Source organism: Paroedura picta, chromosome 10 (assembly GCF_049243985.1).
Source record: "Paroedura picta isolate Pp20150507F chromosome 10, Ppicta_v3.0, whole genome shotgun sequence".
In the NCBI taxonomy this organism is placed as follows: Eukaryota; Metazoa; Chordata; class Lepidosauria; order Squamata; family Gekkonidae; genus Paroedura; species Paroedura picta.
In genome coordinates this window covers 84,899,661-84,920,952 of record NC_135378.1, presented here as the reverse complement: position 1 = coordinate 84,920,952, position 21,292 = coordinate 84,899,661, and the positions used below count along the sequence as shown (strand labels likewise).

The 21,292-nt window shown below is 49.5% G+C and overlaps 1 protein-coding gene across 10 annotated transcripts in view; it reads left to right on the top strand.

Moving 5' to 3' along the window:
- Positions 1 to 21,083, top strand: part of LZTS3 (leucine zipper tumor suppressor family member 3) — a 43,013-nt gene extending 21,930 nt beyond the window's left edge. For 3 of the 10 annotated variants that reach the window (XM_077301201.1, XM_077301203.1, XM_077301204.1), the window contains exons 2-6: positions 7,823 to 7,920; positions 9,431 to 9,505; positions 11,607 to 12,092; positions 15,475 to 16,305; positions 18,620 to 21,083. In XM_077301201.1, the coding sequence (XP_077157316.1) occupies positions 11,643 to 12,092; positions 15,475 to 16,305; positions 18,620 to 19,336 (1,998 nt within the window). In that variant the 5' untranslated portion in view covers positions 7,823 to 7,920; positions 9,431 to 9,505; positions 11,607 to 11,642 and the 3' untranslated portion in view covers positions 19,337 to 21,083. Of the gene's footprint in view, positions 1 to 2,599; positions 3,066 to 7,822; positions 7,921 to 9,430; positions 9,506 to 11,606; positions 12,093 to 15,474; positions 16,306 to 18,619 lie in introns of those variants that run through there. The other 7 variants (XM_077301206.1, XM_077301210.1, XM_077301205.1 and 4 more) reach the window with 5 other exon arrangements.
- Positions 21,084 to 21,292: the final 209 nt, after the last annotated feature.

Sequence of the window (21,292 nt, the reverse complement as noted above, 5' to 3'; positions counted from 1 at the left end):
TGTCCACCTCCAGGTGGGCATAAGAATGAAAATCTCCTGGATTTCCTGACTGGAGAGACCCATTCCTGTCGAAGAGTGGTAGCTTCTAACCTCGTGATCCGGGTTTGATTCTCCAGTCCTTCTCCCTGTGTGGCCGGCTGGGTGATCTTGGGCTAGTCGCAGTCCTGATAGTGCTGTCCTCACAGAGCAGTCTTCTCAGGGCTCTTACAGCCCCGTCTACCTCACAGGGCATCTGTTGTGGAGAGAGGAGAGGGAAACAAACTCAAGAAGGACGTAGATAAAATTGAAAGGGTACAGAGGAGAGCGACGAAGATGATCTGGGGCCAAGGGACCAAGCCCTATGAAGATAGGTTGAGGGACTTGGGAATGTTCAGCCTGGAGAAAAGGAGGTTGAGAGGGGACATGATAGCCCTCTTTAAGTATTTGAAAGGTTGTCACTTGGAGGAGGGCAGGATGCTGTTCCTGTTGGCTGCAGAGGAGAGGACACGCAGTAATGGGTTTAAACTTCAAGTACAACGATATAGGCTAGATATCAGGAAAAAAAATTTCAGTCATAGTTCAGCAGTGGAATAGGCTGCCTAAGGAGGTGGTGAGCTCCCCCTCACTGGAAGTCTTCAAGCAAAGGTTGGATACACACTTTTCTTGGATGCTTTAGGATGCTTAGGGCTGATCCTGCGTTGAACAGGGGGTTGGACTAGATGGCCTGTATGGTCCCTTCCAACTCTATGATTCTATGCTTTGGGACTCCTTCGAGTAATGAAAAGCAGAGTACAAAAAAACCCCAGCTCTTCATCTTCCATTTGCACGAAAAGAACTTTTCTTGCAGTCATTCATTTCCGCTTTGCTGAAGGACTGAGGCTCCTCCTCAAAGGGGCAGAATCCCTCCTAACTTCTCTCCCCCCCCCCCCCGCTTTTTGTTCGGCCGGCGTAAATGATTAACCTCCTGGGTCCGAGCTGACTTTCCCTTCGCGTTCTTATCAGAATGGAATTTTATTTTCAAATAGTTTGCAAGGTTGGCGAGGGGCGAGGATCCAGGGTTTTTGAAAGGCGTCCAGAGATGCTCCCAGCACATCCTGCGCAACCACACGCACATGCGTGGATATACCCGTGAAGGTCCTGTATATCAAAGCAAAACAGAAGGGGGAGGGGGAAGGGGAAGGGAAAGGCTGATATGCATATGTGCACACCAAGAGTTGCAATGGCCATGGCTAGAAGAAGCAACGGAACCTGCATTCCCTAGATGTTTACGCTTAAAAGCTGAGGATGGCCCACATGCAGCCCAAATCCCTTGCCACGCAGGGTATCTGGAATGCCTTATGATCAATGAATGCATGTTTACATGTGACAGTGTGCATGCACAGACAACAAAGGGACCACTGAGGCAGGACTTGGAAACGCATCTGGTCCTGTTTTAACATGGTTCAAATTTATCAGCCTAGATATATTGAATAATTGGACCTGTTTTATTGGCTCCAGGTTTTTTAACCTAGGCTCTTCATCTAGATCAGCTGTTCTCAACTTTTTTACCACTGAGAAACCCCTGAAACATTCTTCAGGCTTTGAGAAACCCCAGAAGTGGCGCAATCGGGCAGAATACGGTTGGGAAGCAGAGCTGTGGACATGCTCACCCCTGGACCCCTTCCCTCCCCACCCCTCCAGGCCATCATGGGTGATTTTGGGAGGGCAGGGAGCGGCAGGGCGGCATGATCATATATGGTCATATCACCTGATAAATTTCTAACAAATTCAAAAAATATATTAAAAAATTAATCAACTCCCACCCATTTGGGAAACCCTTCCAAGGTCAAGGAACCCTGTTTGAGAAAGCCTGACCTACATTCATCCATCCATCCATCCATCCATCCATCCATCCATCCATCCATCCATCCATCCATCCATCCATCCATCCATTCATTCATTCATTCATTCATTCATTCATTTATATACCGCCGCTCTCAAAGACTCGCGGCGGTTTACAGTAAAATAGTAAAAACACAGAACCCTTAAAATGCCCAACACATTAAAACACAGCAAAAGAGGGCTATTCGCAGGCCACCCCCCACAGAGGGAGACAAACAAATCTCTCCAGGGATGGAGCAACAAACTAATTCGAACAAGCAAACACAAAAATGAATAAATGAGGCAAGAGACGAGAAGAGGTGATTGGCCAAAGTCTGCGTCTGCACAGAGACCCTGGAATCCTTTGGGGGGGGGGTCTCCCTTCCAAGGACTAATAAGCACTCACCCTGCTTTGCCTGTGTGAATCAGACTAGCCTGGGCCGTCCAGGTCAAGGCAGGAGACAAACAGAGGGGCTTTGCCATGGCCTTCCTCTAGGAGCAACCCTGGACTTCCACCCGAGTGCTACTAACCAGGGATGATCCTGCTTAGCTTCCGAAATCTGAGGAGAAGGGGCCACCAGGGCCCATCCAGGGCAGGGCTTCCTTGGCCGTTTCCCCAGATTTTTGGAGCTCGTATCTCACGGTTTGCATCGGGCCAGCAGCCTGCAGACCTTTTTGAAGACTGATAAAATCATTTTCGCGCCAGGGCCTTTTGAAACAACCATCGACCTTAGTTTTAAATTTCGCCTGTATTGCTGTCCCGTCATTAACCTTACAATTTCCCGTTTTTCATTCGTATGGTGTGGACTAGAAGCTGCCTCGGGCAGCTCCCGAGCTGGAAAGACAGCCGGGAAATAATCCGAATGCACAAAAACATGTTTCAAGGGCGCTCACAAAGTTAACACCCAGAGGGAGCCTCTTGGGATGTGCAAAGGGGTTGGATTCGAGCAGGCAGAGCCCAGAGAGCCCTCTGAAAGCCCAGGTGCTTTCCTTTTCAAAGCAAAGGGCTTTGCATTTTGGAAGGAAGCCCGCTGGGCGGAGACCTTCAGACTCCCATGAGGTCATCCCGGTCTCACGGGTGGCAGAGCGCTAGCTGAGCGTTGCTACTTAGAGAGCAAAGTCTCCACGGACACGGCTGGACACTCTCGGCATGGCTGGGAAAAGATTTGGGGAACAGACGCGGCAGGTCAAGGGGCCCACGGCTACAATCAGCAAGTCCTTTTCCGGTAAGACCCGCCCAACAAGTTCAAGGCTTAGCATCCTTCACGAGAAAGTTTTAACAAAGCTCTCTGGAACTAGCAAGGGAAGATGGGCAAGGAAGCTTTTCACATTCCCAGATGTTATTTACTGTTGCCCCTATTTCAAGTAAAGCAATACGGGGACTGGGGGGAGGTTCGTACAGCAGATTGCCTTCCCTTGATTAGCCTTCGGTGAGGTGCTATGGTCATTTCAAACAGTGCCCCCTACCCCTTTTACCGCATGATCTTCCTGGGAGGGTTCCCCCCCCCAAATATTTTAAGTCAGTCTTTCTCAACCAGGGCTTTGTGACATTCCTGGAAGGGTTTTCTGGATGGGTGGGAGCTAATTCATTCTTTATATATTTTTTACAATTGTTAAACATTTATTGGATGCCGACCCGCCCACCCCTTACAAAATGGCCAATGATGGGCCTGGAGGGGTTGGGAGGGGGAGGAGTCCCAGGTGGGGGTGTACACAGCTATGCTTCTTAACCGTATTCTGCACGATATCGCCACGGTGGGGGTTCCTCAAAGCCTGAAGAATGTTTCAGGGATTTTTCATCGGTAAAAAGGTTAAGCAAGGCTGTTCTAATTTGAGTGCTATAGCACTCAACCAGTTTAGAACTTCAGTGCTATAATTCCTAAAGATTCAAGTCATCTCAATGGTGCCGCTATAGTGCTATACTGGTTTAGTGCTATAGCGCACACTTTAGAGCGTTAAAAATCCCTCTCCAAGGAAGAAGGAGGAGGGCTGGTTTATTGTGCCTTCCTTTTCACTGCCCTAAGGACTCTCAAAGCAGGTGACAATCGCTTTCCCTTCCTCTCCTTGCAACAGACACCCTGTGAGGTAGGTGAGGCTGAGAAAGCTCTGACGGAAACAGCTCTGGTGGGAGGGAAGCGTCCGTGTAGGAAGCACTTATGGACATTTTAGACAGCACACCACAGTGCTTCGCAAGTGCAGTGCAGGAGTAGGAAAAGGAAGATAGCTGTTTTTCTCAAAAGCGGCTCAGCCACGCTTCGCTCACCCCGACACAAGCAGGTTGGTAGGAGCAGGCAAATAATTCCAGCTTGTAGCTGGCTCCTAAAATGGGTCTGTTTGAAATGGCAGGGGGAAAAAACCCATTACTAACCAGTTACTAAAATGGAATAGGAAGGCAGTTTGGAAGATGACCTGTAGTGACACCCTTTAAACACACACACTCTAATGGTCCCTTTGTATCGGGGAAAGTCCCTGTTTTATTGTCCTTACCTCTGCTAAAACACAGCTCCTGTTCTCTCTTGGGTGTGTCTTTAGCCATTCGCATGATGAATGTTTAGAGAATTCCCTCCAAGGTTCAGTGGCCCAGGCTAACCCGATCTTGCCGGATCTCAAGCTAAGCAGGGTCACCTCTGGTTAGTATTAGGATGGGGGACCACCGAGGAAATCCAGGGTGGCTGCTGCAGTGGCTAAAAACTGCTCAAAACTACCTCTGCAGATCTCCGGTCTTGATTTTAGATTGCCCAGGCTAGGTCGATCTCACCCGATCTCAGAACGGAAGCAGGGTTACTACTTAGAAGAAGAAGAAGAGTTGGTTCTTATATGCCGCTTCCCTTCCTCTCCCCACAACAGACATCCTGGGAGGTAGGTGGGGATGAGAAAGCTTCTGACAGGAATGCTCGGTGAGAACAGCACTATCAGGACTCAGGTCACCCAGCTGGCTGCGCGTGGGGGAGGAGCGGGGAATCAAACCTGTCTCGCCAGATTAGAGGCTGTCGCAGGTGACTTGGTCTTGACTTTGGAAGACCCTTTAAAGGGAATCGAAGTATTACGAGCAGACTTGAATGAATTTGGTTCGTTGGCAGGATTCAAAATCGATAAGCAGAAAACAAGGTCGTTGATTGAAAATATGAGCTGGCAAGAACCAGTTGGCTTGCTGAAGAGCACAGCTTTCATGGTCCAAAGGAAGGTAAAATATCTGGGCATAATGCTGGCAAAGTTTTTGTGAGTCTGGTTCATGTCTAGGTTCCCCCCTCCCCCTTTTGTGAGGTCAGTCTGTCTTTTGGGAACATTGCGGTTAGGAAGGTCTCTGTCCCATTATAGAATTAGCTCGTTGAAATAGAATACCTAGACCTTTTCAGAAAGGGGATTTGCAAAGGAGATCTGCTCTGCTTCTAATCCTACCAAAACAAAAGGATTCTTTTCACTCTTTTTTATGAATGCACCGAGCAGGAAAAAATAGAATTAGGGAAACAAATAACTTGGATTCAGCTCCCTGGAAACTGAGACCGAGATCAGCATCGGTGAGGGGAAAGTTTTCTCTGTCTTGCTTTTTGTAGCGCCACAAAAATTGCTTAATGCCCCGTTTTTTTGTGTTTTGTTTTGTTTTAAAAAGCGCTGCGGAAACCGAATGCCTTTTGGAGCGGTACAGGAGGGGCTGGTTAAATATTGACTGTTGGCTGAGCTGAAGTTTTGTCGGCTAAATCCAGCTTGCGCTCTGCCAAACATAACACACACATACCGGATTTGGGGGGGGGGGGTTCGTGATAAAGATTGCAAAGTCTGTCTCTGGGCAAAAACCAGAAGGCTGCAGGTTTTCAGCCTTGCCTGCTTCCTTGCGAAAAGCAACGAGCAATTTGATTCTCCGGATTAGGACGACGATGCTAGCAAGCCTCAGCCAATTTAGAGCGACCCTGCAGGGTTTTAAGGCAAAAGACATTTAGGGGTGGCCTGCCATAGCCTGCCTCTGCACAGCCGCCCTGGTCTCCCTTGGTCTCTTCCCTCTCCAAATCCTCAGCTCCATCTTGAAATCTCCAGGAATTGTCCAGCCCAAACTCGGCAGCCTGATCCCCCTGGGAGATTCTGTGGCAGGGTGAAGAATGAATCACAGGCGTTCGTGTGGGTCTTCGGAGAATGTGCCTTTTGCTCCCTGTTTGACGCAGTTTCTCTCCTTCCCATTGTCAGGAAAGGCCCATACCTAGAACAGCTAGCCCAGGGTTTCTCAACCAGGGTTTTTGTGAAACCCTGGGGTTTCTTGGCGGCCCTGGAACGGTTTCCCCAAACGGGTGGGAATTATTTATATTTTTAAAATTTGTTAAACATGTATCAGGTGGTATGACCACATATGGTCATGTCAACCCTCCCAAAATGGCCACTGGAGAGGGTGGGGAGGGGAGGGGCCCCAGGTGGGCGTGTCCACAGCGCTGCTTCCCAACCATATTCTGCACAATTGCGCCACTTCTGGAGTGTCTCGAAGCCAGGAGGTTGTTTCAGGGGTTTCTCGACAGTGCAAAAGTTGAGAGAGACTGAGGTAGAGACAAGTCTGGTAGCATGATAAGGACCAGCAAGACTTTGGGGGGTATAAGCATTCCGAATTCGACTCTTTCAATTTTCTACTCCGAAAGTCTTGTGTGTTTCTGAGTTGCTCATTCGTCGCTGTTCACCGGCAGGCCAACACAGCTGTGCTACAAATGTCGTGGGTGTGCTACTTAGAATCATAGAATCCTAGAGTGGGAAGGGGCCATAGAGGCCATCTAGTCCAACCCCCTGCTCAACACAGGATCAGCCCTAAGCATCCTAAAGCATCCAAGAAAAGTGCGTATCCAACCTTTGCTTGAAGACTGCCAGTGAGGGGGAGCTCACCACCTCCTTAGGCAGCCTATTCCACTGCTGAACTAGACTTGTAGAATCCTAGAGTGGGAAGGGGCCATAGAGGCCATCTAGTCCAACCCCCTGCTCAGTGCAGGATCAGCCCTACTTGCTTAGTAAAGCTTTGATTCCGAGTTTTAGAAGGGACATCGTGAACAGGAAAAGAAATAAGGAGGAAGTTCCCCAATACCAAATAAGAAAGAAAAAAGAGGAGAAAGGAAAGGAGAATATAAAAGAAGTACAGCAGCTTCCGTATGAGACTCATAAATCAAATTATTGTCTACTACGCTATGTAAATATATTAAAAGGTTTCCCAAGTGGGCGGGAGTTAATTAATTTTTAATGTATTTTTTAAAATTGGGTGATCTGATCATAAATGGCCAATGATGGGCCTGGAGGGGGTGGGAAGGGGTGGGGCCCATGGTGGGCGTGTCCACAGCTCTGCTTCCCAACCATATTCTGCATGATTGTGCCATTTCTGGGGTTTCTCAAAGCCTGGAGAATGTTTCAAGGGATTTCTCAATGGTAAAAAAGCGGAGAAAGGCTGAAATAGATAATCTTTTAATGCAGAAAGTCCACAAGAAGAAGGTCTCCAACTCACACAAAAATACTGCCGTTGTCTCTTTCTTTCTTTCTTTCTTTCTTTCTTTCTTTCTTTCTTTCTTTCTTTCTTTCTTTCTTTCTTTCTTTCTTTCTTTCTTTCTTTCTTTCTTTCTTTCTTTCTTTCTTTCTTTCTTTCTTTCTTTCTTTCTTTCCTTTCTTTCTTTCTTTCTTTCTTTCTTTCTTTCTTTCTTTCTTTCTTTCTTTCTTTCTTTCTTTCTTTCTTTCTTTCTCTCTCTCTCTCTCTCTCTCTCTCTCTCTCTCTCTCTCTCCCTCCCTCCCTCCTTCCATTATTTATTTATATTTATATACCGCCCTCCCCTGAGACTCAGGGCAGTTAAAGCAATACCTTTTGCCACTGGGCATGAAACTCCGAAGGGCTCTTCTTAGAAAGGTGCTTCCATCGGTGGATCCCATTCCAGCATTGGAGAAGATACATGCGACTTCGTAACAGGGAGGGGCGTCCTCGGGAACAAGGTGCCTGGCTTTAACCTCTTTATTTTCTCCGTTCCATTTTTAGCACCCATAATAAGGCCCGTGAACGAACAGGGAACGCCTGGGAGCGTAAGAGGCGCAGTGTCGGAGCCGACGTTTTCTCCCCGAAATCGGCTCGCTCAAGTAAATAAAACCAGTCCTGTCTTGTGTGAGGGAGGGCAAATAATTATTTTTAAATGGCCCATTCCTTCTCTCTGCTCTAGAAAAACGCCTCATTGAATCTTCTCCATCTCCACCTGGTTTATCCCTTCTGGGCCTGAGCTTCCTGTAGTCAAATGCCCCACAAAATGCATGCTTTTGTGCCCTCACAAAGTGGGAAATCTTTGGGGGGAAGCTTTAGCTCAGTGGGAGAGCCTCTGCTTGGTCTGCAGAAGGTCCCAGGGCTCAATCCCCAGCATCTCCAGTTAAAAAGACCCAGCAGTAGGTCATAGGAAAGACTTATATCTCAAATCCTGGAGAGCTGTCACCAGTCAGAAGAGCCAAATTGTCCTTGATACACCAAGGGTATGGCTCACTAGAAGGGTCAGTGGAAGAAGCTAAGCAGGGCTAGGCATGTGAATGATCATCCCTTGAATAAAGCTTTGTTGGTCTTAAAAGTGCCACTGGGCTCCAACTTTGGAGGTAGCGTCACAGGTGTGCTGTTCCTGGAGGTGGAACAGGGGGAAGGAGGAAGGTAGCACTTTCTCCATGTACCATTTCCCCCCTCGAAGCTGCTCTTTTCCCCGGAAGGGAAAATATTTGCATGCACCAATGTGGTGCTTGTAGGTTTTCCTCACACGGGGCAAATAGCACAGCTCCGGCAGGTTGAGGAAATGGAGTAGGGAAGCATAACATTTCCCTTCTTCCTGCAGAGCACCCCTCACCTGGAAGCTACAGCTGCTGTGAGCATTTTATATAACTCAGGGAGCTGTCCTGGTCCCTGTGTTGTTCAACATAATTTTAATATATTTTTAAAAAAATGTGTTTAGCACTTATTGGGTGATATGACCTGATATGGCCATGTCAACCTGTCCTGCCCTCCTGAAATGGCCAATGGTGGGCCTGGAGGGGGTGGGAAGGGGAGGGGCCTCATTTGGGCGTGTCCACAGCTCTGCTTCCCTACATAATTGCACCACTTCTGGGGTATCTCGAAGCCCGAAAAATGTTTTGGGGCTTTCCCAATGGTAAAAAGGTTGAGAAAGGCTGGTCTAAAATCATAGAGCTGGAAGGGGCCAGGACCTCTCAGCTGTCAGTATAGCCCATAAGGTGGTTTAATTTTTCTTAAAATGCACACCGGCCTTTATCTCCTCTTATCACACCTCTGTATTTCATAGAATCATAGAGTTGGAAGGGACCTCCAGCATCATCTAGTCCAGCCCCCTGCAGGATGCAGGGAATTCACAACTATCCACCTACCCACAGTGACCCCAATTCTGTGCTCAGATGATGCCCCCCCCCCCAACCAGAATCTCTGGCCAGTCTGGCCTGGAGGAAATTCAGCTCCCGACCCCAAAGTGGCCCTCACTATGGTTATCTCTTGGTTGCCAATTGATTCCTGGTCATCCAAACCCCCATCTGTCAACAAAATTCACTGCTTACGTTTCTGCCAAAAGCAGGACTGAAATAAAACACTTGAGGTGTTCTTTTCTCGCAGATTAACAAACTGACAGACGAGTGCCACCCCCAAAAACACCAATGCTGCCCATGCCGGAGTCGTGAACTTATAAAGGTCATTATGGATTTCTTCCGCGGTTCTCGTTGCTTGGTGAATTTTTCCAGCCATCTGCATGATGTCAGAGAAATCTGTGTGATATTGTTGTTTGCGTGTGGCTACACCTGTTGTGTGGTTGTGTATTCGAGATGGCCATTTCCTTTCCCATACACATGATAGACAAATACATTCTTTTAATTCTGGGTTTCACCAAATAGGGGCTTAAGAGCCAGCATCTGGTAGCACCTTAAAGATTAGTAAAATTTGTGGCCGGGGAGGGGCTTTCATGAATCCCTGCTCACTTCGTCAGATACAACTAGAATGGGAGTCCATCTGAACCTTATATCACAAGGCTGATGGATTGCCATTCTGTAGGGCTAAATGGGGTGCCTTCCATGGAGACAGATCAATATGGTGGCCGTGTTAGTCTATCTGTAGGAGTAGAGAAGAACTAGAGTCCAGGAGCACCTGAAAGAGTAACAAAATTTGTGGCAAGATATGAGCTTTGGTGGGTCACTGCTTACATCTTAAGATATCAACAGGCCAAGGACCTTTCGTCAGATACTTGGGCAGAATGCTTTCACCTCAGAAGCTCATACCCCAAATATCTCGTCAGTTTCTAGGGTGTATCTGGATTCAAATCTAGCTGTTTTACTGCAGACTCACTCAGTTACCTTCTGAAACGATATCCCAGGAGAAGTATTTCCCCAGTCGCATGGGGAAAAACTTGCCCCTAACATTTCACTCGTAAAAGCATAGTAGGAAGAAGGAGACATCTGGACAAGCCCACCCCGATCCCACATACTGTGCGCAGGTGACAATGCCTTGATGTTGCAAACCATGTGCGTTGGTTTACTGAGCTATTCCTGGGAGAATGTGCTTGCTAAGCTGTAAAAGTAGGTGGCTCTGTGTGTTTGTGTGTGCCTTTGGTTGTTCTGATCTTGCAGCTGTGGTGTGCGGTGATATGAGGGCGCATCGGTAGATTGAGTTGAAAGCATGAGGATGTTGCTGTATTGTGGCTGGGAATTTTCTGTATTCTGTGGCTGCGATCGTATCCTGGCTCCACTTTGTTCTGGCTTTGTGCAAGTCCGGCTTCCTGTGTGAGGATTGTTGTGTCGTGCTAGCTTCACGGTGTTCCCTTTGTCCAAACTGTGCTAACTGGCCTTTGAATTCCAGCCTTTGGTTCCAGGATATGTGAGGCTGCAATGAGGGGTGATCGGGGAGAGGCTACGGTGGTAGAGTACGTGCAGAAAATCCCAGGTTCGGTCCCCGGCATCTCCAGTTAAAAGGGTCAAATAGAAGTGAAGGACCTCTGCCTGAGACCCTGGAGAGCTGCTACCAGTCTGAGATAGGAGTGTGCAAAAATAAACAACGGTATTTTTTGGATTTAGGTGTAGTGAAAAATATCAATACTTCTTGGTATTTCTCAAATCCTGAATAGTTTTCAGATTTTGGGGGCCAGCCATTTTGGATAGCTGGAAGAATTGGGGGGAGGGGAATCTGGCTAATATGCAAAAGAGTCAATAAATTATTTTGGAGGTATTTTTCCAGTTTGGATTAGCCAAATGCACCCCCTAGTCAGCCAGCTCTACACATCTGCCGCCCTCTGTCCTTTGAATAGTGCTGTGGCCCTCTGTGGGCAAATACTGGGATATTAGTCCTGTAGGGGGTGCTGTTTCGCAGAAATGAGACATCACTTCTGGGCAATTCTTCAGGAATTCCCCGATCTCTATGATCTTTACCATAGAGACTGGAAAAATCCCCAGGACAGTACGGACGATGCACCGTCATTTCCAGGTTTCCCCCAGAAGTGACAAACAGGCAGACAGGACACCGGCTTTGAAAAAGACAAGCTATCGATGGAGAAAAGGAGCCAACAGCCTAGGAGTATGGCCTTGTCTTTCTTGAAATCAAACTGTCCTTAACGAACTGTTTGTTCTTAACGCTAAAGAAAAATGGGAACTGTGTCACAGCAGGCCTGCCATTCCTTCCCCTGGAACCATCGACCGTGCTTTCCTTGCCCTCTCTGTTGCTTCCTGCCCCGTAGTTGGGGAACCGGACCAGGCCCGTCTTCCGTTTGTCCTCTTCGTAACGCTTTGTGCCTCTCCTTCTCTTCCAGTGCGAGTGACTTGTGCCTCGACTCCAATCCCTGACCATGGCGAAACTAGAGACCCTCTCCGTCCTTAGCGACCCCAGCTACCACAGTCAGGAATCATTCCACTCCTTCGACTCCAGGGTCTCCGAGCCCGCCTCCCAAGGTACTATGGGAAGCGTCGGCAGCGGGGTCTCCAACGAGCAGGAGTTTGCCATGAAGAGCGTGGGCACCAGGACTCAGAACAACAGCCGGCAAATTGACGGCTCTCGGAACAGCTACTCCGCCCGGGAGACCTCCAACCGCTACTCCGGCGAGGAGAAGACCTACCGGACGGAAAAGATCTCCAACTCGATCTACATCAACGGGGACCTGCGCAAGAGCGAGAAGGTGAAGATGGACCTTTGTGGGAACGTGGCGGCCAACAACGAGAAAAACATGCCTCCTCTTCCCCAGTACAGAGAATCCAGTAACCCACCAAAGATTTTGCCAGTCTCTGGTAAACTGGACCAGGTGAGTGCGTGGTGTCAAATCAGGATGTTGGTGAACATCAGAACACCAGGAGAGCCCTGCTGGATCGGACCAGTGGCCTGTTTAGTCTAGTATCCTGGCTCACACAGTGGCCACCAGTTCCTCTGGAGGGTCAGCAACAGGGCAGGGTGGTTAAGGCCTTCCCCTGATAAAAACATCAGAAGAACCTTGCTGGATCAGACCAGGGAGGGTTCATCCAGGCCAGCATCCTGCCTCACCCAGTGGCCATCCAGTTCTTCTAAATGACCAACAAGGGGGCAGAGGCCTTCATAAGAACATCAGAAGAGCCCTGTTGGATCAGACCAGTGGTCCACCTAGTCCAGCATCCCACTTTATACAGGGGCCAATCAGTTCTTCTGGAGAGCCAGCAATGGGCAGAGAGGCCAAGGCCTTCCCCTGATAAGAGTCTTGCTGGATCAAACCATAGGACCATTTAGTCCAGCATCCTGCCTCACACAGTGGCCAATGATTTCCTTATAACCAGTCGTTTTTCCCATCTTGATTGATACAAGATCCCAGCAGCTACCATGTAGTTAAGAAGCGCACTATATATTTTAGTGTTATTGGGTACCGTATTTAACAAGATACATTTTGGATCTAGTGTGAATCTGATTTTCAATAACTTTTGCATCTCCTAATGAATCATAATCCGGTATTTCCTGGCTTTTTGGCAAGTCCACCATATGTGATAAAATGATGCATTTATGTCCTGACATTTCCAACATTTTCCATCATAATTCTTAGTAACTCTTGTTATGACTTTAGGAGCAGTATACCATCTAATTTTTTTATATATACCAGTTTTCTTTTAGAATTTGACCTAAATTTCAGCTCATTGACTCACAGTGCCTCCCACTGAACTATAGTTATATTCTCTCCAAAGTTTTGAATCTATTTTATCGTTCGATCTTTAACTTGTTCTGTTTCAGAATCATATAGCAGTAACAAATGTTTTTAGATTTTACCTAATAGATGTTTCCCTTTGTCAACTCCCTTCACCCTATGTATAATTTTATAAACCTCCATCATGTCCTGCCCCCCCTCCCTTAGTCATCTCTAAACTGAAAGGCCTCAGGGGATCCAGGTTCAAATCCCTACTGTGATAGAGTTTCATTATTCATGTACTGAGACCCATAGGCACCACCCTGAATTGCCTGAAGGAGCATTTGAACAAGAATATGAAAGACTTTGGGGAGCTGTTTATTATTTATGGAAAACGCTGGTCAGTTGCATTTCTTCTTAACTTCCGGGAGGCTTACGATTAAATGTATAAAATGGTGTGCACCAAATCGGAATTTAAAACAGGGGTAGTGAAACTGCGTCCCTCCAGATGTCCATGGACTACATTTCCCATGAGCCCCTGCCAGTGAACACTGGCAGGGGCTCTTGGGAATTGTAGTCCATGGACATCTGGAGGGACGCAGTTTCACTACCCCTGATTTAAAACCACGATTAGGACTGCCTTGAGCTAAATGAAACAATTTTCAGCTGCCTCCTCAAGAGTGGCAGAGAAGGGGCCAGGTGCACCTCCTTGGGGAAGTTTTATAACTGTGGGGCTATCAACAAAAAGGCCCCGTCCTGCTTATTCACCAAACAAGCGTCTTTGATGGATGGGACTGTCAGGAGAGCTTTTGCCTGTGATTTTAATTCCCAGGCAAGGATGTAAAGCAGGGATAGTCAAACTGCGGCCCTCCAGATGTCCATGGACTACAATTCCCATGAGCCCCTGCCAGCGAATGCTGGCAGGGGCTCCTGGGAATTGCAGTCCATGGACATCTGGAGGGCCGCAGTTTGACTACCCCTGATGTAAGGGATAAATAAAGGATCCCACAGAAGATTTCTGTGTGTGGAAGAGGGGGAATGATTTTTGCCAGCGAGCTGCGCTTTTTGGTGGAAGGTGCTTTCTATCGAGTGAGAGGGTTGGGCCCACCTAGCCCAGTTTCCTCCAGCTGGTAGGGACTCGTGAGAGCTAGCATGTTGTGGTAGTTAAGAGCGGGGCCCTCTAATCTGGAGAACTGGGTTTGACTCCCAGCTCCTCCTCCACATGCAGCCAGCTGGGTGACCTTGAGCTTGTCACAGTTCTCTTGGGAAAAAGAAGAAGAGTTTGTTTTTTATACACCGCTTTTCACCCAAAGGAGTCTCAAAGCGGTTTATAGTGACCTTCTCTTCCTCTCCCCCCGACAGATACCCTGTGAGGTAGGTAGGACTGAGGGAGCTCTGATAGGGACTGCTCTGTGAGAACATCTCTATCAGGACTGGGACTAGCCCAAGGCCACCCAGCTGGATACATGTAGAGGAGTGGGGAATCAAACCTGGCTCATCAGATTAGAAGCCGCCACTCTTAACCACAACACCCAGCTGGCGCTCCACAACAAGCCTAGTGCTGTTCTTGAAGATCAGTTCTCTCAGAGCTCCCTCAGCCCCACTTGCCTCCCAGGGTGTCTGTTGTGAGGAGGGGAAGGGAAGGCCGTGGTAAGCCATTTTGAGACTCCTTTGAGTGGTAAAATGCGGGATATAAAAAAAAATCTGCTCTTCTATTTCTTCTTCCAAGATCTACTGCGAATTTCTTACTCCTCCCTGCCACTTGAGACCCTCTTAAAGTGCCAATCCTGGTACAGAAGACGAGATATCTTCTGTTGGCAGCATAGATGCTGTGCCTTTGTGTGAATGCATACGAAGCTGCCTTCTATTCAATCACACCCCTGGTCCACCAAAATCAGTACTGTGTACTCAGACTGGCCTCAGCTCTCCAAAGTCTTAGGCCAAGCTTGCCTTTTGCTGCCTTTTGACCACGGAGGAGCTCCTGGAATAATCCTTCATGCTTTGAGGAGCTGGCCGTGCCCCCCCCCCCCCCCCCCGCCCAGAAGTGACATGTTGCTAAAGGGATGCCACTACCTGTATTAACAGGCAGCTGTGATGAAGACTGAATGGGGTGAGAGACAGGAATTGGTTTAACGTGGAGTCGGCACAGAGACCACGAGACAACTCAAACTTGCTTGGGAGGGGGAGGGGGGGCAAGGGATGTGGCCGGTCCCCTAGCTTGTGGCTGAGTCCGGTAAGGCTGGAGGGGGAAGTCCGTGGACCCCCTCTGGACCTCCCACGGACCCCTGGTTAGGAATCCCCGGGCTGAGTTCACATAGGTCACAACCTGACCTTTTATTAATTAATTAATTATATTTATATACCGCCTTCCCCGAAGGCTCAGCTGGAGCTACCAGGGATTGAACCTGGGACTTCTTGCATGCCAAGCAAAACTCATGAAATAACCGGGCCCCCTTGCTTCCCCATTTGGGCACTAAGGAAGAACCGGACATGACGCGGCTTAACTTACTGCCCTGTTTTCTTCCCCTCCTCCTCCTTCCAGAGCAACGAGCCCTTAGTCAGACCGTCAGCCTTTAAGCCGGTAGTTCCGAAAAACTTCCACTCCATGCAGAACCTGTGCCCTCCGCAGAGCAACGGCATCACGGAGAACCGCAAGACCTTGAGCCACGCCCACAGCAATAGCCCTTCCACCGTCAAGAGCAGCTTGGAGAAGCCCGGCCTTAACAGGACTACCAACCCGGCGGGCGGCCTGTCCGATTCCGGCCGCAACTCTTTGACGAGCTTGCCCACCTACGGGACGGGCTACAGCCAGCACATCGGCCCCATGAGCGCCTCGACGAGCCACATCAACCGCATCGGCACCACGTACGCGGAGAAGGGCATCGTGGGATACAACGGCATATCTACCTCAGACAGCGGGCGGTCTTCCAGCAAGAGCACCTCGTCCTTCAGCAGACTCAACCATCTCAACGAAACGATGCCCTTCCACTCCCCTTCCACGGACGACATCATCCAGGACCTGGAAGACCGGCTGTGGGAGAAGGAGCAGGAGGTCCTCCAGATGAGGAGGAACCTGGACAAGAGCGAGGCGGCCATCTACCAGGTCTTCGAGGAGAAGCAGAAGATCTGGGAGCGCGAGATGGAGGACCTCCGGCAAAACTACGCCAACAAACTCCAGCAGGTCTCCAAGAAGGCCCAGAGGGCGCAACAGGCCCTGCAGCTCCAAATCTTCAAGCTCCAGCAAGAGAAGAAGAAGCTCCAAGACGACGTCGGGCAGCTCCTCCAACAGCGGGAGGAGCTGGAGAAGAAGTTTGTGGCTTTCAAAAAAGAGCAGGCAGAGTTCCTTCCCAAGATTGAGGAGACCAAGTGGGAGGTGAGAGCGAAACGCAGTCTGTCCCACGCGTCGTTTTCTTCTTGAAGAGAGAGAGATTATTTTGTTAGCGGGGTCGACACGGGCTAGTATATGGATGGGAGACCTTCCTCTATGAACACTCAGGGTCATGGCAGACAGGCAGGGGATGGCAGAAGCACCTCTGAGCGTCCCTTGCCTGGCTGCCAGCCAATCTCCAGGTCTCCTGGCTACAGGACGCACATGCCATACGATGAAATGTTAGCAGTGAACCCTAGAATGGGACAGGATAGAGGCATAGAGTTGGAAGGGTCCTCCAGGGTCAGCTGGGTGTAGTGGTTGGGAGTGCAGACTTCTAATCCGGTGAGCCAGGTTTAATTCCTTGCTCCTCCCGCACATGCAGCCAGCTGGGTGACTTGGGCTCACCACAGCACTGATAAAGCTATTCTGACTGAGCAGGAATATCAGGGCTCTCTCAGCCTCCCCTCCCTCACAGGGTGTCTGTTGTGGGGAGAGGAAAGGGAAGGCGAATGGAAGCCGCTTTGAGACTCCTTCGGGTAGGGAAAAGCAGCATACAAGAACCAACACTTCTTCTTCAGTAATCTCAGGGCTCTCCCAGCCTCCCCTCCCTCACAGGGCGTCTGTGGTGGGGAGAGGAAGGGAAGGCCGCTTTGAGATTCCTTCGGATAGAGAAAAGCGGCATGTAAGAACCAACTCTTCTTCTTCATCTAGTCCAATCCCCTGCAGAATGCAGGAAACTCACCACTACCTGCCCACCCACAGTGACCCCAATTCCATGCCCAGATGGTACCTCCCCCCTAAAGAAAACCCAGGATGACTGGCCAGTCTGGTCTGGAAGAAATTTGCTTCCCAATCCCAATGTGGCGATGGGCATTTCCCTGGGCAGGCAAGAAAGGGCCACAAGAGCCAACCACTGACACAGTCCCTACTGAGTCTCAGTTGGCTTATGGCGACCCCATGGATGTGCCAAGGCAAGAGACGAGCAGAGGTGGTTTGCCGCTGCCTGCCTCTGTGTGAGATGACATGGCACTCCCCTGAAGGTCTCCCAGATTAGATTCTGAGATCTAACTGGGCCACACTGGGCTATCCAGGTCAGAGCCCTCCTGCCTTAGTGGTGGGCATGTGTGAGTCATTTCAGATAGTCTGAAAAGTACCAAATCATTGTTGATTCAGACTCTTTTTGGACAAATCTGGTCCAAACGGCATTTCTCCCTAAATTCAGCTGCCTGAATCAGCCTCCGCCGAAACTCCGAACCGCAATTTGGGTGCAATTTGGCCAATGTAATCGGGCAGTTTTAAGGGACCAAATTTTTCCTTTTCCACCTCTTCCACGGTCTGGGGTGGTGGGGATTCAAGGCAGAGGCACCAAATGTGTAGCGTAGCTGCAGGAGGCTCTCCTCAAAAGAACCCCCGAGAGAGTTATTGAACCTAGGCGGAACGGGGGAGTGGTTGATATTTTATTGTTCGCCATCTTGCTGTGATATTATTTTGTATTAAGGAGCATTTTAGGGGATTTTATTGTATTTTATTGATCTTGTAAACCGCTGCGAGACATTCAAGAGTGGTGGTATATAAATATATAAACATGAATGAATGAATGAATGAATGAATGAATGAATGAATGAATGAATGAATGAATGAAAAGATTGGACCAGGGGGCCCAATTCCAGGGGCACCCAAAGAGGATGCCCCCAACAGACCTCCATTGTTTCCAACAGAAAAAGGGGGAAGGACAAGAACAGAGAATATTTTCCCCCTCACCTTTGGAAACAGAGAAGGTCAGATGGGACAACCTCTTTGGGTGCCTGTAGAATTGGACCCCCTGGTCCAATCCTTTTGAAATTTGGGGGTTGTTTGGAGGAGAGGCACCCACAGCCACGCTGCAGATTTGGTGCCTCTACCTCAAACAGCCCCCCCCCCCCGACCATGAAATAGACCAGGGGTGGCCAAACTGTGGCTCTCCAGATATTCATGAACTACAATTCCCATGAGCCCCTCTGTAACAGACAGAAAAAGAAAATTTCCTATTAGCTTTAATGGCACCGTACGCGGTGGTTGTAATTGTTCTTGTTATAATTTACATTTATATGCCGCTCTCCCAACGTGGCTCAGGGTGCTGTACAAAATAAATTAAAATTAACAATAATTAATAAACCAGCAAACGACATCAGGAGCTTAATGTTCACAGAACGGAGTGTAGCCGGCGGAGACAGAATCCCTGGGATGCAATGGTTATCCTTTGGAGGGATCTTTAAAACAAAAAGCTGACCTAGAAGTTCAAAGCTGTTTCTTCCTCAATGTCCTTTGTCTCTCCCAGGTGTGCCAGAAGGCAGGTGAGATCTCTCTGCTGAAGCAGCAGCTGAAGGACTCCCAAGCCGACGTCTCCCAGAAGCTGAACGAGATTGTCGGCCTGCGGACCCAGCTGAAGGAAGGCAAGAGCTTCCTGAGGGAGAAGGAAGAGCAGATCCTGAACCTGAAGGACTCCTACAGCAACAAAAGCGTCAGCTTGGAGCTCTGCGAGAGCGAGCTGCAGAGGAAGATGGGTGAGGTCCAGATGCTGAGGGAGAAACTCGCCCAGTGTGAGCTGGAGGTCTCCAACCTGAAGCAGACCTTGGCCAGCCTCGGGGGCCAGCAGAGCCACCTCGGCGGCGAGCTCTCGGAGAAGCTCGCCAGGGACCCCATGGCCTGCGAGAGCGACGAGGCCAAGATGAAGCGGCAGACCGAGGAGAACCTCAACGCCCTGAAGAAGGAGGTGGAGAGGCTGCAGGCCGAGCTGAAGGCCGAGCGGCAGCAGCGGGAGCAGCAGGTGGTGGACTTTGAGGAGGAGCGCCGCACGTGGCAGGAGGAGAAGGAGAAGGTGATCAAGTACCAGAAGCAGCTGCAACTGAACTATGTGGAGATGTACCAGAAGAACCAAATGCTGGAGCACAAGGTGAGCGAGATGAACAGCAAAGTCAGCAGCCCGCCGCACGCCGAAGACAAAAAGACGTGGACTCCCTCCCGACTGGAGAGAATAGAGTCCACGGAGATCTGAGGAACGATCCAAGACTTTGGACAGTATGTTTCCCCCACCCCCACCCCCCGCCCTCCTTATTACTGTGCATGTACTTCAACCAGTGATCTTCCGAAAGAGAATATGTTCTCTAACCAGCAGCATAAGATGGTTTGCACTCGGTCAACCCAACACGATTTGGTGCTCGACGGGTTATTTTTGGGGGGAAAGAAATAGCCGCAGGTGCACTTTTTAGTTATAGGATTGATTGGGTGTCAATTGGGGAGGTTTTTCAGGGTTTGTTTGGGTTGTTTTTGGGTTTTTTTGCTAGCTCTGTTGACGGGGGAGGGGGCACTGCAGTTGGCTTTCTGTTGCCCCTCCTGACTATCTCCTCTCTCCTTGTGATGCGGACAGTCCAAAAAGTCTTTCCCCCCCTGCAGTCTTCTTGGCTAACTGAGTCAAAGCTCACCATCAAGATGGCCTCCTCTTTGCCATGCTCTAGGGCAGGGGTGGCCAAACTGTGACTATCCAGATGCCCCTGGACATGCTGGCAGGATCTCATGGGAATTGTAGTCTGTAGACGTCTGGAGAAACACAGTTTGGCCATCCTTGCTTTCTTAGCTGTCGGGTTTCTTCGCCATCCTCTTTTCCTTCTCCTCAAGGAGCCCTGGGAAGTGTGCTAGAGGGAGGCCAGGAATATCAGAATGTGTCGGTCTGGTGTACGTACAGAGGTGGTGTTGTGCATACGCAGGCCCAGTTTGCTAAAGGTACTTGGTTGCGCATGACTGATGTTTGCATCCTCATGGGTACACTATGCGCCATGCGACTTCATGTCGTCAGAGGTCCCACCATCGCTTGGAATTGCCCTTAAGTGCAGCTCTGCCCCTTTCCCGAGAGATAGGGACCCCAATCTCAGGTCGTGTGAATCTTTGCCCCCTACCCTGTGAACCTGAAATGTCCAGATCACGTTTCCATGGATTTATGATTTGAGATTGTCTGTACATCTCCCACCTTCCCCATCCCTGGGGTGTAGCCAAGAGCAGGAACCAAACTGCTGGGTAGAGGGGGAAGGTGATAGCTGTAGGACAGGAAGTGATTTTGTGGGGCATTGTCTCCAAGCCCTTCCCTTGCCATCCTTCCGAGGCCTCCTGCTTGAATGAAATCGCAGGCCTGCGGAGGTCCTCCCGGATCAATAATGCCGTTCTCCTTCCCTTTGTGCAAAGCAAAGACTATTTCCTCCCTCCGCTTGATTCTCTTGAGATGGTGGGATGACAATAATAGAAAGAGGCTGGGACTGCAGGCACAAAATTGCTCCTAGTTGAATAGGCGCGGACATGGCTCTGTTGTTCCCCAGCCGGAGAGGCACGTGCAGAAAACAGATTTCCTCCTGCCAAAGAAATGCTCCCTCAGAACCGCCTGTTTCCCATACTCATCCCTTGCTGCTCTGCAAACCACTCTTGTAGCCTGGAGCTCAGTGGACCTTTGCATTAAGAAGCTCCCCTTAGAGCAGGGCTCTCCAGCTTGGCGTCTGAGGAGACCTCAGTGTCCACCAACATCTCTTGGCAGGCACAAGTTCCGTCTGTGGCCAGACCATAGTGGCCATTATCTGGGCTTCTGCTGGGTTTCCAAGTCATAGAATCACAGAATCATAGAGTTGGAAGGGGCCACACAGGCCATCTAGTCCAACCCCCTGCTCAGAATCAGAATTACAGAATCATAGAGTTGGAAGGGGCCACACAGGCCATCTAGTCCAACCCCCTGCTCAACGCAGGATCAGCCCTAAGCATCCTAAAGCATCCAAGAAAAGTGTGTATCCAACCTTTGCTTGAAGACTGCCAGTGAGGGGGAGCTCACCACCTCCTTAGGCAGCCTATTCCACTGCAGGTTCCTCCTGGGAACCTGCAGAGGGGACTTACTGGGAGGCCACCACCAGGGAGGCCCGTCCAATGTATTGCCCACATGACCCGGAAGTATTGTCCACATGACATCCAGGACGTT